This window comes from Centruroides vittatus, unplaced genomic scaffold, assembly GCF_030686945.1.
Source record: "Centruroides vittatus isolate TY-2023 unplaced genomic scaffold, ASM3068694v2 contig_846, whole genome shotgun sequence".
Lineage (NCBI taxonomy): Eukaryota > Metazoa > Arthropoda > Arachnida > Scorpiones > Buthidae > Centruroides > Centruroides vittatus.
This window is the reverse complement of record NW_027122551.1, coordinates 1,103,329-1,121,644: the sequence shown is the minus strand read 5'-3', so window position 1 is coordinate 1,121,644 and position 18,316 is coordinate 1,103,329. Positions and strand designations below refer to the sequence as shown.

General features: G+C 36.4%; 1 protein-coding gene across 1 annotated transcript in view; it reads left to right on the top strand.

The window, feature by feature from the left end:
* Nucleotides 1-9,621, top strand: part of LOC136982483 (arginine-glutamic acid dipeptide repeats protein-like) — a 47,614-nt gene extending 37,993 nt beyond the window's left edge. The window contains 8 exon segments of the mRNA XM_067278977.1: nucleotides 5,853-6,002; nucleotides 6,070-7,433; nucleotides 7,513-7,651; nucleotides 7,724-8,016; nucleotides 8,078-8,285; nucleotides 8,287-8,739; nucleotides 8,813-8,928; nucleotides 9,009-9,621. Of these exon segments, the coding sequence (XP_067135078.1) occupies nucleotides 5,853-6,002; nucleotides 6,070-7,433; nucleotides 7,513-7,651; nucleotides 7,724-8,016; nucleotides 8,078-8,285; nucleotides 8,287-8,739; nucleotides 8,813-8,928; nucleotides 9,009-9,090 (2,805 nt within the window). The 3' untranslated portion in view covers nucleotides 9,091-9,621.
* Nucleotides 9,622-18,316: the final 8,695 nt, after the last annotated feature.

Sequence of the window (18,316 nt, the reverse complement as noted above, 5' to 3'; positions counted from 1 at the left end):
CTCCCAGCGCAAGTATTGCTTCAGCGACTCCAAACTTTCATGGCGCTTAGAACAGGCCCTGGCCTCCAAAATGGACCACATACTGTAGTCCATTGGGTTCAGATTCGGCGAGTACGGTAACCATTCCGCAGACGTGATGAAATCGGGAAAATGAGCCTTGCACACTCCTGAGTCTTCTTCGCCCTGTGTGTCGGCGCCGAGTCCTGCTGAAACGTCCATTTTGCACTGACAAAATGCTGCTGAGCCCACAGAAGTACCACAGCCTCGAGAATGTCATGGTGGTACACATCTTGATTGATTTTGGCCCCTTGATCGACGAAAACAAGGGGTGTCTTGCCGCTCACACAAATTCCGCCCCAAACCATGACTGACATTGGATTTTGTGATGTTCGATGACGGCTGAGCTTCCAGGAGCCCCCGCGGACCAGTTCTTGTCGTTTTGATGGTTGTACGGAGAAAAGCTTCTCATCTGTGAAGAGAATGCACTCCCATTGTCGACCTGCGGCCCGACGCTTGAGTTAACGGGATCTTTGGAGTCTCACGCATTTGTTTTCATCGGTGAGGAGCTGAACCTTTTGGAACTTGTAGGGCTTGAGTACGAGTTCCTTTATCGCCATTAACCGCACCGATTCGCGATTGATTCTGATCTCACGAGCAATTTTTCTCATGGAGACCTTCGCATGTCAGTCAACTCGCTTTGTGATGATCTTGCGGTTCCTAGACGTGTTGACAGTGCGCTTTCTTCCACGTCCGGGACAGTCACCATTGTGGCCAAGCTCCTTGAATCGCCGAACTGCATCTGAGACTGTCATTTTTGGAACACCGAGCAGACGAACAATTTCACATTGATGCTTTCCTTGCCGGAATAGCTCCAAAATTGCACAACATTTGTTCGACACCATTAAAAAAATAAAGAACTAACCCTTATTACATCGAAAGTACATCTACACGGGCAGGAAATCATGGAGAATTAAACAATAGTATGTAAATTGGTGACAGTAAAAAAGTTCAGGTGCAGCATTGCTACAAACTTTGTACGGGTTAATTATTGTCACCCTGTATTACAATTTGATTATGTACAGTATTTATTTTTTTGGCTGCATTTGTAGCATTCTCACCACTTAAAAATAAAAAGTATAAAACATGTCTTTTATATTCATCAGTTACTTCCATTTTAACGAAAATAAACAACTGAAATGTTCACAATTCTGAACAGTATCATATGAATGAGATCCAATTTAACACTTCAGTGTAAAAATGATCACATTAGACTGACATTTTTAACAGCAAAACAAGATTTTTCTCAAGGTCATAAAAATGTGCATGGACTTATGGACTGACCTGATACAATGCCTGATTTTGTTGGTCATTATTCATAATGCCCATATTAATCACTTTGTCCATAACATATATAAATAATCCACTTTGTTATAGTTTTGAAAATTGAAATTTTGATAAACTAAGTAAAATTTCATTTTATGATTGGTTTCGCATATTGGTTCAATATCAATAATATAAAATTTATCTAGCCTAACTAACATGTTCAGGGCTAACTTTTTTTTTTTTTTGCATTATGAATCAGTGGACTAACCTTTTCTGAACTTTTAAATTGAATAGACTAACATAATAAACCATAAAGATCATTAAATATTAAAGATCATTTTCTTCTTGTTTAATTTGATATATAATGAGTAAGGATTTATTGATATAGGTTTGAATTTAATGTAAATAAATACAAAAATCTATTTTTAGCCCTTTTTTTTATAATTAAACCATTTGAAAAATCCATGCTCGATTCTGTTTTTGGTAATGGTTTAGTCATAAATTTTGCTGCATACATTGTTTTCTACCATCTGACAAAGATTTTAGTTTTTGATTTTTTTAATACATTAAACCACAATAATTGTGATATTCTTGCTTATTTGTTTAGTTCTTTTAAAATGTAAATACTAATAAACATTAAATTATTTGTCCTCTGTGTTTACTTTTTTAGAATATTTAAATGAAAACTAAAAAAATGATCTGTGGTCACTCATGCCAACACATACAAAAACTAATTTTGAAAAAAAAAATAAACCCACTAATTTGAATATGCCCATGTCCCAAATGGATTAAAACAATAGGCCCACAGTGTCTATTCAAATGCATACATTAAGAAGCGTTAGCCATATATTTTCAAATCACAAGTTCAAGTTTTTAATTAAATTTTGTTTTTTGTTGTAAGCTTCTTGCCTCTAATAAATTAAATAAATAATCAGTTGATAGAGATTTATCGAGATAAGCTTATCAAACTATAATAGAGCCAAGAAAATAAGACTTTTATTTGTGGAATGCATTTCAGTCTTCACTAGACCCTCCTCAGCCACAATTATATAAATACAAATACCTGCAATATTTAACTTAGTAGTAAAAGGTTACATGGGTATGCTGCAACTGTTCATACATCATCTGGTTACAATTTCTACTATGAATTTACAGACAGTTCAACAGTCAATTCCTCATGTGACATTAATTGTCTGTTCTTAATGTGATCTCAGTTACTTTACTCCATTACAGTTTGATAAGTCTCATACAGTAGGCCAAAATAATAGGAACACCTGTGAAAGAATGCAAAATATTTATTAGTAGGGAGTTTGGCCACCATTGGCTGAATTACAGCTTGTATCCAACATGGGATTGAGAAATAAAGATCATGCAGAAAGTTTAACGAAATTTGCAGCCATTCCTCCTGCAGAGCAATCTCGAGTTCAGGTAGTGTGCATTGAGGAGGAAACCAAGCACGGACTTTGTTCTCTAAAAGGATCAATTTCACGGGCTCAATGATGTTGAGATCAGAGGACTGAGGACACCATGTGAGAATACTGCAATAATGCTCACCTCTGACCTTGTCCCTCAGGACTATGAGTGGGCCCAAGCCATGCCACGATATTGCTCCCCACAGCATCACAGATCCCCCCTCCATGCTTCACGGTAGGAACCAGACAGTGAACATGAAATGCCTCTGCCGGTGTTTGCCAGTTCGGCGCCTGCGTTTCTGAACTTATGGGCACCTGTGTTTTCGGATTCAGAGACACAGGCGCCCATAAGTTCCATGGGAGCCTCAAGGTTGCTTTTTTTTCCAACTTTCCTATCTTTCTTTATTTCCTCTTCCATCTAATCCCCTAACTCCTCCCTCTTCTTTCCGCTTCTAACTCAGGGCTAAGTCCTTTGCTAGAATAAAGGACAGCCCTCTATTATCTTTGCAACCAGGTGTTTGCCAGACGAACACATGTCTGGTGGTCTGAAATAATGTAAATGATGATTCGTCAGCCTAGATGACGTGTTCTCATTGCTGTTGTGTCCAGTTTTGGTGGTCTCAGCACCACTGTCATCGCTTCGCTTTGGGATGGCTACTTAGCCGTGAATGCTCACATCATGCAGCTCCCGTTGAATAGTTTTGGTGGATATGGGGTTCTGGAGATGAGTGTTCATCTCGGAGGTTATCTGCGACAGTGTAGTCTTATGTTTTCAGGCAACTATCCTCTTCAATGCTCGTCTATCCCAGTCGGTCAGCTTTGACTTTTGCCTACTGTTCTACTTTGCAGAGGACACCTTTCCCAGTTTTGTGTAGGCTGTCATAACCCTTGACACAGTGGACCTTGAAACACCCATAAGGTTGGCTGTTCTAGACACTGACACTGACACTCCAGCAAGGCGGACAGGTCAGATATAGTGGTGCTTTGCTGAAAACAGAATGTTTTCATGCAACGCCGCCAAATGCTTGACTGATATGTTCCCTTTCACAGCCACTGGATGGCAGACTGTTGCAACATGTGGCGGGGCTGTTCCTATTATTTTGTCCTATACCTGTATATCTCTGGTTATTTGATATAATTAAATAATTTAAATTTTTGAAGGAAACAAAATCTCATGTGTTTTTCATATTTTATAACTCAAAAAGACAAACAAACCTCTTTTTAATTGCAAGTTTCATTTGCTATATAACTATATACATGTTTGGCCTCCTTAGACTATTGTAAACAATAGCACACTCAAGATTTAATTTTGGGGACAGATAAAAAAAATTTAAGGTGAGAATTTTATTGAATTCACATTATGTGATTACTAATTCATAAGTAATATAGAAAGACAAAATACAACATGATAGTGAGATTGTGGCTGAAGTTTTCAATGCAAAAACATGAATGTCGGAGGTTCAGTGCCGCCTTCCCGTAAGCCTAAAAGTTTGACAATGGCATTTGGAACGTCAGTGGAATCATGCTCGACATTCCAAATGCCGTTGTCAAACTTCTAGGTTTACAGGAAGGCAGCATTGAAAACTTTGGCTGCAACCTCACTAATATAAATCAAAAAGTAAATTTTAATTAGGAAAAGATTGTTGGAAAATTTACTTGTGTTTTTTATTTTCTTATTTTGGAGTCTGCCAGGGCCTCTTAGCTTGAATAATCTCAATAAAAGATCATCATCTTTTATATCGATTATTTACAGAAGCCAAAGACTTTTTAAGTATTCGTGGTTTACTGGAAATATAGTAGCCCCTTGTTATATTGCACTTGTCGGGAGACAAAGAAAAAGCGCAATATATCAGATGGCACAATATAACTGAGTAATAAAAATTCTGGGCTTTATACATGCTATGGAATCTCTATCCTCTGTTCTTTCATCAGCAAGTGTTTCTCATATAAAATAAGCTTAGTTTTTCAATCCTGAATTTTATTTGTGGTTATATCATATTAATTGATGTTTACATAAACACTGATACCATGAATGCCCATTTAGCATTATTGTTTCATTAACAATGACATTTAAAGACAAATACTGTCGATATAAAAACAAAATTTTATATATACAGTACTATATAAATTGCTTATTAGAAATTCGTGTAATTTATATTTTTCAATAAAAATTATAAATGCGGTAATTGAAAATTTTAAGAAATAAATATCAAACATAATAGAACATCAAAGCTTATAAAATTACAGAGTATTTTGCTTTTTAGAGAATTTTTAAAGTTAGTACTGTATAAAAATTTTTTGTTTAGAATTAAAGAAATTTTTTCCTTACACATTACACCATGAATTCAAAATTTCACACTTTCATGTGAATTGACAGTATTGCCTGAATTCAGAAACTTGTAAATGAGGAGACAGTACTTAAAACTTGATATAAAAATTGTTTATTTATTAAAGGAAACAAATGATAATTGATCTGTCTACCTGTTTTGGATATTTAGATCTTGACAAATTTATTGTTTCAAGTACAATAGTAGAAATAAAATACCGTATTTCGTTGCAAACAGAAATTCAGTGGCAATTTAAAATTTATTGACTCAAGTGCTTTTAAAATTTGGAGGATCAAAAAGGTGCAATATATCCCGAATCTGCTATGTAACAAGTGGCTACTGTATTACAGTATATACAGAAATTTTAAAATGTGTTTAACCATAACAAAATAAAAAGAAAAACAACTTTTACTGCTATTTTGCTGAGTTTTCCTTCTCTATTTTTACTTTGTTTTGTCACTAATTGTACCGACTTTTTCTGTATTTCAACTCACTTTTCTCACTTTTTCAGAGGGGAAATGGCACTCCAAGGCCTGCAATATATAAAATTACTGTATTTTATACATTATCTCATTTAAAATAGCCTGAGGAGGCCATTACTGCTAGCAAGTAATGTTATATAGTGCAATTAAAAAATAAGAAAAAAATTTTATTCAATTCTTTCATATTCCATAGCTTTTTTCAGAAATGGAGTATGAAAAATATATATATGGATTTTTCTTCTCTTTGAGAATTTAAATAACCTTAATCCATTGTCCATGTCATAAATAAATTCTGTTTTTTGTTAAAGCAAAACCAAAACCACAAATTGAATAATCTGTCTTCAGATGATATGAATTCAGATAATGTTGAAGCACATGTTTCAAAAATAGAGAGGAAGACTCCTGATGTGGTGAATAATTATAATATAAGCAGCATGGATAAAGACAAAGAGAAAAGGGTATTTATTTAATACTTGAAAGTTCAGATAAAACTATAAAACCTTAGTAATCTTTTCATTCTTTCAGAAATTAGATAGTCCAACAAAAACTAAAAAACAGGTAAATAATGCATACATATATCATCCAGAAAATAGTGATGAAAAAAATAACAAGAAGAAGAGAGAGATTGGTGATAGATCCACAAGCCCTTCAGAATCTGTTTCTACTGAAAGTAGCAGAGGATCACATGAAGAAATTGGTAATGAAGGAGATAATGAAGGGGGAGATGTTCTAAGCTCATCATCATCTCCAAGCATTTCTGTATCCCCTCCTGTTCCATTATCAACAGAAGATCCAACTCAAAATGAAAGTGAAGATTTACAGCCATCTCAACCAATGATAATTGAAAATGAAGTAACACCATCAGTTCCTTCTAAAGAAATATGTAATTTATCTAACATAATTAAGTTAGAAAAAGATATTTCAAATACAGATCAACAGTCTCTGTCTTCAACCAGTGATTTCATAGAAGACAAATTTGGTATTCCCAGAATCAAAGTCAAAGAGGAATTCACATCTAGTATGTCATATTCAAATGAAGATTTGTCTCAAGATCTACCAATGAATGTGCAATCAGAACCTGATATTAATTCTACCAAACAAAATAATCATCAGACTGGTTCGGATATGTCATTCTCACATACATCTCGTTCTCCTACAGTGGAATCAAATCTTGGGCTTCCAGGGCCATCACCTCAAAATATTAAAGTTGAGCCATTTGATGTATGTAATCTTATAGATACATCATCTTCTGAACAGCAGTTTACAACAAAAACAGACGAAAATTCAGTAATACTTCCCAATATAGCAAATTCATTAACAACAAATATTACTCCACCTCCAATTCCTGCAACTACTTACTCATCAAACCAATCTATCACTCCAACTTCAGAATCATCTATCATTCATGAAAAACATAAAATGTCACCTCCAGTTACAACTATTGGGATGAATTCTCAGACCTCAACATTTTCTTATTCATCATATTATCATTCACAATTATTTCCAAACAATACTTTGCCATTACACATGGGATATTCTCCACAACATTCAGTACATCCTTCTAGTAACATTGGAAAATCATCACCAGTTAATTCTCCTAACCATCAACCTCATCCAAATTCATTTGCACCTCAAAATTGTTCATCAGGAAATACTAATCTCTCACAGATTCACATGATGAATTCTCAGATATGTCAAAATTCCAGTTCTGTGTCTACTGCTTTGTTTCCTCCATCAACAGAACCACCTCGTGAGAGAAACAGATCAGTTGTCTCACTTCAAGATTCTGCTACTGTAATAACAGATGATGACAATCATGATCCCATTGTCAGTCACAGTCCAGAACCAAAATTGGATAACATTGAATGCCATCGCAGTCAATCTGCTATGTGAGTAATTATTCCAGTATATACAAACATCTATTATAAAATATACCAAATGTAATCTAATATAAATTTGTATTTTAAGATTTCTTCGACATTGGAATCGCGGATGCTATAATTCATGTGCTAGAACTGATCTTACATTCAAACCAGTACCGGACTCAAAACTTGCTAGAAAGCAAGAACAAGCCCGAAAAGTTGCAGAAAGGGAAAAAGAAGAAAAGGTTTGTTTATTTTTGTCAGAATTAAGAAATTTCAAGATTTCATTAACACAAATTTAAATTTTATTTTTACAGAAATTTCCTTCTAGCAAAGCATTTTGTTCAGATGGAAAATTAAATCAACACATGATTGACATTTCACCACTTAATGCATACGAAAGACATTCAGTACGAGTGTATTCAGATACACCTGCTCTAAGACAGTTAAGTGAATATGCTAGACCACATGGAGGTTTTTCACCTACTTATCATCGTCCTTCTGTCTCTTCCAACAATAATTTATCATTAGGAATGCCTACTCACAATATGGATCCCATGTTGCATTATCAGTTTACATCAGGATTGTGTGGACCATCAACCAGAGAAAGGTAAAATATTCTATTGATTTATATAATTCAAAAGAAATAAAAGAAAAATTTAATTTCTTAGATTAGAAATAGAAATGGAAAGAGAAAAGAGGGAACGGGACTTCCAAGATAAATTGAAAGTTGAAATGGAATTAAAATCACGTCTTCAGTCTGGATCATCACATGTGAACACTATGGATCCTCACTGGTTAGAATTACAGAGACGATACACTGCGTCTCAAAATGGCATGGGTCCATCTATGGCAAATGCCAGTTCATCTGTGATCATTCCATCTTCTTCCTTTTGCAATTTATCACCAGACAGGAGAAAGAGAGAGGATAGGCTTGTCAGCGGGAACCGAAATGGATCGACTGACTGCAGAACGAATGGCACTATCTAATGATCCCCTACTTAGATTGCAAATAGCCAGTCTTCCACCTGAAATGCAAGTTCATGCTGCCCACACTCATGCTCATACTCATGCACATGCTCATACCCACCTCCATCTACATCCTCATGATCCTGTTTCTGCAGCAGCAGCAGCAGCTGCTGCTGCTATGGGTATGCCTTCTCACTCTCAAGTAGATCCTTCTTTAAATTCAAATTCTTCAGTTCCACATCATCTCCTTCCTTCCAGTGGTTATCCATCTTCTTCAAGGCCGACACTTGTACCTCGTCCAGAACTGTTACATCCAGCTACAGCAATGATTCGGCCTCATTACGAAGAGGCTTTTGCCCATCAGGTATATTTTTAAATAATAAATTATAGAGAAATTAAAAAACCATTTGTTATTCTCTTGATCATTGTTGTTTCAGGTTGTTCATCATGAACAATTGCATCGCCATTTATTACTGGAAAGAGAACGATATGTTCAAATAGGAGCACCGATGCTTCATCCCCAGTTGTTACCACAACACGAAGAATTTTTACGGTAAATGCAAGCAAAGTAAAAGTTTAAGCATTATCATTTACTATTAAAAAAGAGATTAATTTAGTTTTTATTGACAGTAGTCAGCATCAACAACGAGAACGGGAAATCAAACTGAGAACTCTGGAGGAAGCAGCCCGAGGAGGGCGTCCACCTCTGAATTAACAAGATTTGTCAGGAAATCTATGCAAATACAGTGAATATATAAATTTTCGTAGCGACATTGTTAAAATGTCTTAGTTGCTATTTATATTTGTTGTATTTTTGTTAGAAATACAGTGTTTCAATGTATATTTGTTTAATAGATAGCAAGTGATAACAATGTAAATAATAATTGGCAGAAACAAAAATATAGTTTTTACCATTTGTAAGAACAGAATTTCTTATTTTAAAAAATCATTCAGAATAGAAGTTTATCGTGCTTCCAAATTTATGCATACAGAAAACATATCAGTACTCTCCTTAATTTACAATTCTACATAAACAAAATTATATAGTATTCTTGTATGTTAGTTTTATTATTTTAATATCCTACATTTACAACATACTATGATGGCAAAAAAGAATTTCTGCTCTTATTCAATTTTAATACCAAAAGAAACAGCAATCTGACATTTTTATATTTATTTTGTATCAGATGACAATAAAATTTATGTACAAATTTAACTATTTCAGATTAAAAGGTTCAAATTTCAAGTTTGATTGTTAGTTTATTCATACAAATATAAACATCACCATGAAACTCAATACTCCATAATAAACCAACAACCACTGCAGTACGACATCGAGCTAAATATCAGCTATAATAATTATAAATTACTGATAAATTTGACCAAAGAGTGAGATGTTAGGTGCCATCTCGTAATAAATAATTTAATTATAGTTATTAAATTTTAGATTAAATAAAACTGAAAGAAAAGAATTGGCCCTGAGCAGGACTTGAACCTGCGATTGCTGCCTGCCATGTGGATGCGTTGCCAATAATGCTACCCAGACTTCTGGTCCAATCTCCTCTTCCAGTATATGCAATGGCCAGCCAAAGTACCTTGTGTGGAAGATTTTACAGGACAAAGGTGCCGAATGCGGCCCAGTCAGCATCGTAATAACCGACGACGGTTATATCATTATGTGAAACATAAAGGAAGAGGAGATAGGATCAGAGGTCTGGGTAGTGTTATTGGCGACGCATCCGCACGGCAAGTGGTGGTTGCGGGCGCGAGTCCCACTCCGGGCCGATTGTTTTCTTCCAGTTTAATCTAAAATTATTTAATTAAATTACAATTATTAAATTTATTACGAGATGATGCCTCCCTTTTTGGTCAAATTTATCGGTAATTTATAATTATTCTAATGGATATTTAACCCAATGTCATACGGCAGTGGTTTTTACTTCATTATACAATGTTATAAAAAAGAAATTTTAAGTTTTGTACGAAGATATCCAGTGTGCCTACCCGTAATACAACAAGTAAAATTTGGTAAATAAGAGATACAACTTTGTAACGAAAATAAAAGGTTATCTGTGAATAACTAAATTTTGATTTAATGACAGGGAAAGATTTTCTTGAAGCTTCTTGTCCTTTAATTATAGTTTTCTTAGATTGTATAATTTGATAAGTTAAAGATTTATCCTACAGGATTGTATTTTATGGAGATGGGAGACAAAAGTTGTTTAAATAGTTCTTACACAGAATGCATTTCGTGTTTTAGACCCCTCTTCAGCTGCAGGAAGACTACTAAAGTCAAAAGGAAAATACAAATTTTTAAAAATATTTGTATTCCCATATTATTGTTAACAATAATAATAGAATTTAAGGACAGTAAGGCTTTTACAATTATTTGTATTCCCCTTTTGAGTTTCATCAAAAATAAGGTTACATAACAAAATAGTCAGCATCTGAAGAGGATCTAACACCCAAAATGCATTTCGTGTAAGAACTATGGAAAGAGCTTAAGTCCTCCATCTTGATTAAATATATTCTTGTATTTCTTTCTTCCACGAAAAACCTTCGTAATCCAGTGGTAGGTGTTTCTACAACAGCTAACAGCTTTTCGTGGAAGAAAGAATTATAATTTATCCAGTACGCAGTAAGAAGTATACGTGTTATATTCTTGTATGCTAAGCCCTTAATTTATCCAATTATATGATTTAAGAAATATAGAAAAAGATATAATAGTAAACAGATTAGATTAACCAATTTCAATATTAAATGAAGTTTTACTGGCATGATCCTTAGTGGAAAATATATCATTGTTACAGAAAAAAAACTAGCCTCTTAGAAAACAGGAAGAGTAAATATGACGGTATAACGATATTGATAGCATAGTTTAAAAGGGCGAACATATTGTGTTAAATAATTTTCCAAAACTTCATAAATGACAAACACTTGCACTTACTACAAGCAGTTGTTTACTGTGTTGTTGTCACAATGCAGAGTTGCAATTTTTAAATCATTTAATTTAAAATATATGCACCTGAAATTGATAGCGGCTTGTTCCTGTACATCATACTTTTCCTTTAACAATAGAGTCGTGCCGGTCATCTATTAACTGCTTTTGGGGAAGGGAGGTTTTGAATTGTAAAAACGTGACTTCCGGTTTTCATCGGAAGTTCATATATAGTTAATTGGGTCCTGCTGTCCCTAAGGTTTTCACATCTGGTCTCGGATTTCATCGAACACTGCTCTCGAGTTTAAGACGGACGGACGACAGTGGGGATTTATGGGTCTACAATTTTTTTCAAATTAATACCCCGTCAGGTCACGGGTCGACGCCAACTAACGGATTGGAATGTTTAAAATGTCAATCAGAAAAATCCAGCTTCGATTCTGACTCTCGTAGACATGACAAAATTTGGAAATAAATGTAGCATTCCTTCGAAAGCAAAATTGTCGCGTTCTAAGTATTGAAGACAAAAGAAAATTTTAGCCGTCAGAAAAGAAAATATCACGCGAGAGTTTCAAAGTTGGACCGACACTCGCCGACCAAGTCGAACGGAAGTGTCAAATGGATTAATCCATCAAATTAAGAATTTAGGGGAGACATCCTTTAAAAGGCCAGAAATTCAAGGAGAAAGAATGTTGGTTTCTCCCCGGCTCAATCCGTTTATCCTCTGTGTCGGTTTCCTCCTTGTCTCGGCCTTCGTTTTCGTTCCGTTGTATTATAAAGGTTTTTCGTTTTTTTAATGTTAACTTTATCCAGTTTGTTGTTGCATTAATAGACCAAACGCGCAATCCCGACGGCAACCGAGAAATCTCCGTAAAGCGAAATAAATCGAATTCCAAAGATTTCGATTTATTTCCTGCGATGGACGAAAAAGATATTTATCGACTTATTCAAACGAATTTCGTGCGATTTTCGGAGACGGTCGAGCCTCGAGTCAGAATTTAAGAAGATCGTCTTTTACCTCTCCACGGTAGACATTCTGCACTATGTAAATGCAGAAAATTTATTTCTTAAATTGCAAACACAGGAAAACGATTGAAGCAAAATTAAAAAAAAAAAAAAAAATATGCATAAATTCGTTAAAAATTAAAATAGAATTGATTATTTTTATTTTTGTTCTTACGAAATTCGAGCATTGTTGTCGCCTCTTGTAACGTTTGTTCGAAATTCGTCACACATGACGATTGGCAGTTCGATTGTGTTTCTGGTTGGCGTCGGACGCGCTTTTCTTGCGCTGTTTTTGTCGTTTCCGAACTTTTTTTTTCTTAGAAGATTTATAAGGCAAGTCTTAGTCCATATTGACCCTAGACGTAATAATTTATTTAATATTTCCGGAAGAATCGTTGCTAGAAGACATCTCTGCCCATCGTTCAATGGTCGATTCGAATGCTTTAGATTTAAAAAGGGAGCTGCGGTGAGCATTTTGCTTTTCTCGTCGACGTAATTTAAGTTTTTGTTTTCACCGGACTAATTGCAAAGCAGCGCCGGATTTTAGGCGATTGGAGCGATTGGTGCCAATCGGGCCCCGCATCACGTCAAAATTTATATATTTAAAAATAGTACATGTTACAAAAATAAATATCTAGGTATATTATTATTAAAAATAAAACAACATATTTCAATATGTAAATTAACAGTTAGTTAATTTTGTTATTTAAAGTTTGAGGGGCCTCGCAAAAAAAAATTTAATCGGGCCTCGCACCTATTGGATCCGGCGCTGTTGCAAAGTTTCTTTTTTGCAGAATGAAGACGTTGGAGAGGATCCAGAGGAGGTTCCGACGGAGGAAGGGGGTTCCTCGGCTGGCTCCGACGGCGGGGAACGGGGGACTCTTACTGCGCCCGAAGAGACGTTGGAGGACCGGGGCTCGACTGGGTCTCTGCCGAATCGATTGGTTCGGTGTCGGAAGAGGCCGTCGAGCGAGAGGCAACGAGTGGTGACGACCTTCCCCAAGTGCGTGTGGTGTGGCACTTTCCCGGAGGCGGGAGAGTTCCGAGTCCATTCCACGTGGCCGAGGTCGTCGGGGATCAGCCGGCCACAGGCCTTGTGGAGGACGTAGGGAGTGACAGTTTATCCGAGTCCTCTTCTTGGAGTTCGATGTCACTTCCTATTTTCGCGAATTCTGCCTCTTCGTCCGCGATGGGGTCGCCATCGTCCTCTGGAAGTCGGAACGGGGAAGAATCGGAGGAGAGGGCCATCGAAGTCGAGGGACCGTGGTGTCTGTGGTTTTGCTGCTGCGGTTCCCTTGAACTAAGCGGTGATCCTCTTCGATTTTCCCCAACTCGTCCTTCTGCACCCAAATGCGACATTTTTACCAGATTACTTTTCACCTGGACTCTATCGTCTCTTATCCAAACGTGACCACGGACTCGTGACACTCTGTCGACAACAACGGATTTGACTCCCAATTGTGACCATCCGGCCATTACATGTTTATTCACTGGACGCGTCTTTCAGCCGACCTTTCTTCCCAAACAGCTGTTATGAGAATTGAGCTTCCGGTTAGGTTAGGTTAGGCCAGGTCAGGTCCTTCGCTCTTCTAATAACACTGTTCGAAAAGAAAGAATGTTTGATAAATGTAATACAGTAATGTTGACCTTAGATAATAAATGAACTTCTCGCTTTCTCACTGTGTTTTCTTGGAACATTTGGGAGAGAGAAGAATCTCCCTCCCAAACTTTACCACGAAGAGGATGAACCAGTTGTTCATTATACGAGCGAATATTTTCCAAAATCTCCAATGGTAAGAATTTTTTTACACATCTTATTCTCGTATCGTAATTTACTGTTCTTCTGTTTTCAGACGCGCCGAAAGATGTTCTTGGATCACACACACACGGACGCATCACTGTACACGAATATATACACCATTTAACCTTTACTCGAATTCTCACACTTACACGTCAAGCGCCTCGTTCTCTGTAATTCGACACAATGAAACAACCCGAACACTCGCTTCCCGCAAATCCAACCCCTGGGTCCTCGTCCCGGGAAGTGAAAACGCAAATTTTAAAGATTAAAAGACTTTAAATTGGCGGCCGAAAGGGCCTGGTAATCACAACTTGCGTGGATTAAATGGAATTTCAGACATTAGCATCAATAATCGTTTTATGGTCAATTTTTCTGTTAAATCTCTGGAAATTTTGTATGATTAAAGATATTCGTGCTCATCCTATATTTCATCATACTCGCGATATGGCAGCTAATTTTTTTTTTTTTTTTTTTTTTTTGGTTTTGTTTCTGGAGGGCACTGACAGAGGGCTGTTTTAATCTTACTCGTCCTTGGTTTTTGTAGATCCACAATGTGGGCTACCGGACTGTATGGGATGGGACTCGACACATCAGGTACAGATTGCCTGCGTTCTTCAACAGCCCCAATTTGATCTCAGAGCGGTAGACTGGAGTCTTAACCTCTCAAACATCCGGCTGTCACCTTGTTATACTAGGTCTTGAAAGTATAGCAAGTAGCGACACTTAACTATATATGAACTTCCGATGCAAAGCAGAAGTCACTTTTTTAATTCAAAACCTCCCTTTTCCAAAAGCAGTTAATAGATGACCGGCACGACTCTATTGTAAAGGAAAAGTATGGTGTACAGGGTCGAGCCGCTACCAATTTCAGGTGACGAGAATATATTTTAAATTATATGATTTAAAAATTGCAACCCGGCTTTGTGACAACGTCACAGTAAACAATTTCTCGTAGTTATACTGTAGTTTGTGAAAACTTTGATTTCAGCTTGTGAAAATATTTACGATGAAAAACCAGATTTTGACCTTTGTCATGTTGTAAACCATAATATTAAAGTTAAAATCTTTCTAAGAGATTAATAAACAGTTAATAACTGTGGAAAATGGAAGAAGTGTTGCATTTGCCCATCAAAAATACACAAAGAAAACATGCCAGTAAGTGCAAGAGACTGATATGTAGAAACTACACCATTTGGAGGTAAACAGATTGTGCACTGCATATCCATCGGTAAAATTGTACTTAGATAGCCTCTAAGGTGACACTTCCGGTTGCGTCCCCAAACACGATGGCGACCGGCACAGCTACTTACTACACCAGCATTTAAAGAAAAAAATATTTCACTCACCGTTGACATATTTCTATTGATAATTCCTTCTTTCCAATTTATTCGGTAAAAAACATGGTCCGGATGATTCTTTCGTAACTTCCACCTTTTCCATGGTAGAAACTTTGTGCATTCTTAACACGTCTACATTCTTCCTCTTACGATTTTCGGACTTATCCGTACTTACTTTCAGGGCTGAAGGTACAACAACTGGCTCTTTCCAAACTAAAGCGAGTCCCGATCCTAGATAAAACTTATTCGTATGCCGAACAAACACGTCGAGCCGTTCTCCTAGTTTTTCCTTTTGCTCACAACAATCTCGTCGATTTCGACCACCTTTCCAGGTCCATCCAACTTTCATTCTGGTAAAATTAGACAACGAAACAATTGTAATGTATGGTATGAAATTCGCCCAGTCAACAGCTGTTCGACTACTCGCGCACACTGCCAAACAGGTTGACGTTCAACATACCGTACATTCTATGCAAATTAGATGCCAAATAAACGAAAGAGTAGTGTCCCAAATTTACTTCAAATGACTAACTGTTCATCTTGCACTTATGACGTCCAAAAGAAACAGAGGGCATACGTTATACGTTAAACAAAATGGAATGTATTGAGTGTGGCTTAAAATATAGACAGAGTTTAAACAGTACCAGTGGCGTAGCGTGGGTGTCAGCCGCCCGGGGCGGAGGAAAATATTTCGCTCCCCTCTTAAATAAAATACGGGGAATCCCTACAAGTCAGTAAAGTCTGTACTGACTTGACAACACCGTCTGTACAGTACAGACAGTGTTGTCAGTCGCTACAATGAGCAAGATGTCATTATTATACATTCATTTAAAGAAAGGGGATTCCCCAGTTTCGTCACAGAATAAGTAATGAAAAATTCCGTGCTCATTTCAATCGGTCCGAATCGTAAGTGCGATAAAAAATATGAAATGAAATGGTTCAAATTTTTACAAGATATTATCATCATTTATTGTGAAAAAGTGCCGCCCTTGCCGCCCCCACTACGCTACGCCACTGAACAATACCAGTACAATACTTGTGTTTTCTGTTCATAATTATAAATTATAAATGCTTCGTTCGAAATCATTAGTCTAAGAAAGATCATTAAGGAAAGATGTCTATTCATAAATTTATTCTATGAATAGACATCTTTCCTTAAAAATGAATCATTCTATAAAAATTAATACTGTAGGATTATCAGATGGAATTATGAATAAAATAAAACATAGGGGACTTAAAATTTGATATTTTCCCACTGAGAGAAGTGCTATTATTATTCGTTTCTATACCAAACATTAAAATGTACTTTCCATTCCTTAAAATCACCAAATGAAGTAAATGTCTGATTATAATTAGATATAGTAATATCAAGTATCTCGCTGAAGTGTGACTTCTTTTTTATATTAACCTCAACACAAACTACATTTAAATAATTAATATCTATCATTCCTTTATATGTTTGGCTTTAATATGTCTATTTATGCTTACGATTATATTTCAAATTACACACACCGCATTCCATTTTATACGACGGACAATTAGCAAAATATTTTCTCATCGCCAACATAAACGAAACTGACAAAAACCCAGTTGCCGCCATTGGCACTGTTCGTCGTAGCAGCATAATTTAGGGGTACGTTCGTTAAGTCGAACGAGTTAAACGCGTTAGTAACGAATCGTTCGAATAGTAGTAGTCTCGCTCAGTGCGCATGCTCCGCGGTGATGACGTATCGAACGAAACTCTAACGAAGCTCACGAAGGAAAGAGTTAGTTTACTTCGTTAAGAAAATGGCGCCCGACGATATCGATGTTTCTAGATCTACTCGAGTGTTTAAATTGTGAATTAAAAGGTGAAATGATTGAAATAACTGTCCGTCCGAAGCAACCTAAGAAAAATATTTTGGATAAGGCTGCACTAGCAGCATTCGTATCTTCGATTTTAGAAACAACCATTTAGTTATAACGAATCGTTCGAAAAGTCTAACGAAACAAGAATAACGATGACGTCATTCTCGTTTGACTTAACGAACATACCCTAGAACTAATGCTGGCTCTGAAGCTACTCTTGTATCTGGATGGATGTACTGTACAGGTACAGTACAATACAAGGTTTCCGATTCTGCTCCCCAATGATATTGTTGATTATCCGATGGATCGAAGTCCACGGATGTAATAAGGATGTATATTAAGGACTCAAGTAATGACCAATTACACGTGCACGAATTTGGCGAAACAACAGTAATTTATTCTAACAGTACAATATACATATATACATACACATTTTCCTTCTATACGATAAATGCATATATTAGCCTTCGACGAATCACGGTATTATGTTAAGTGAATGCAACACGATCTCGAGTTCCAAGCGTTCCTTTTCTTTACGTCAATTCTCAAAACTAATAGTTCTGTCCGATACCTGAACGTAATTTACGTCACCATAAGTACGTCCCTCGTTGATACTCCTCAATTACACTACGATGGAAACGGATTGTGCTTCCCGACTGAAAGTGGTCGCCCTTTCTAGACTCCTGTTCTCCCGGCCTAACTCCGACGTCCTTGCTGACCTTTCCTCGACGACCTTCCTCTACGAATCCAAAAACAGCCAAAAAGTGTCCTCAATCGTGAGAGTTCCTCAATTTATACTTCCCGCTCTCCGGAAGTCCGCTTCACTTATTGTCCCACTCTGAACCAATCAGAAGGCTTTTCACGTATCCTAAGGTGACATCATAAGAAAATTCCACGCGACACGGTACAAACCAAGAAAACCCGATACATACAAAAAAGGAAACCGAGAAAATAAATTAATAATAATAATAATAACAATAATACATAGTTGCGTAGCACTACAATATTATCT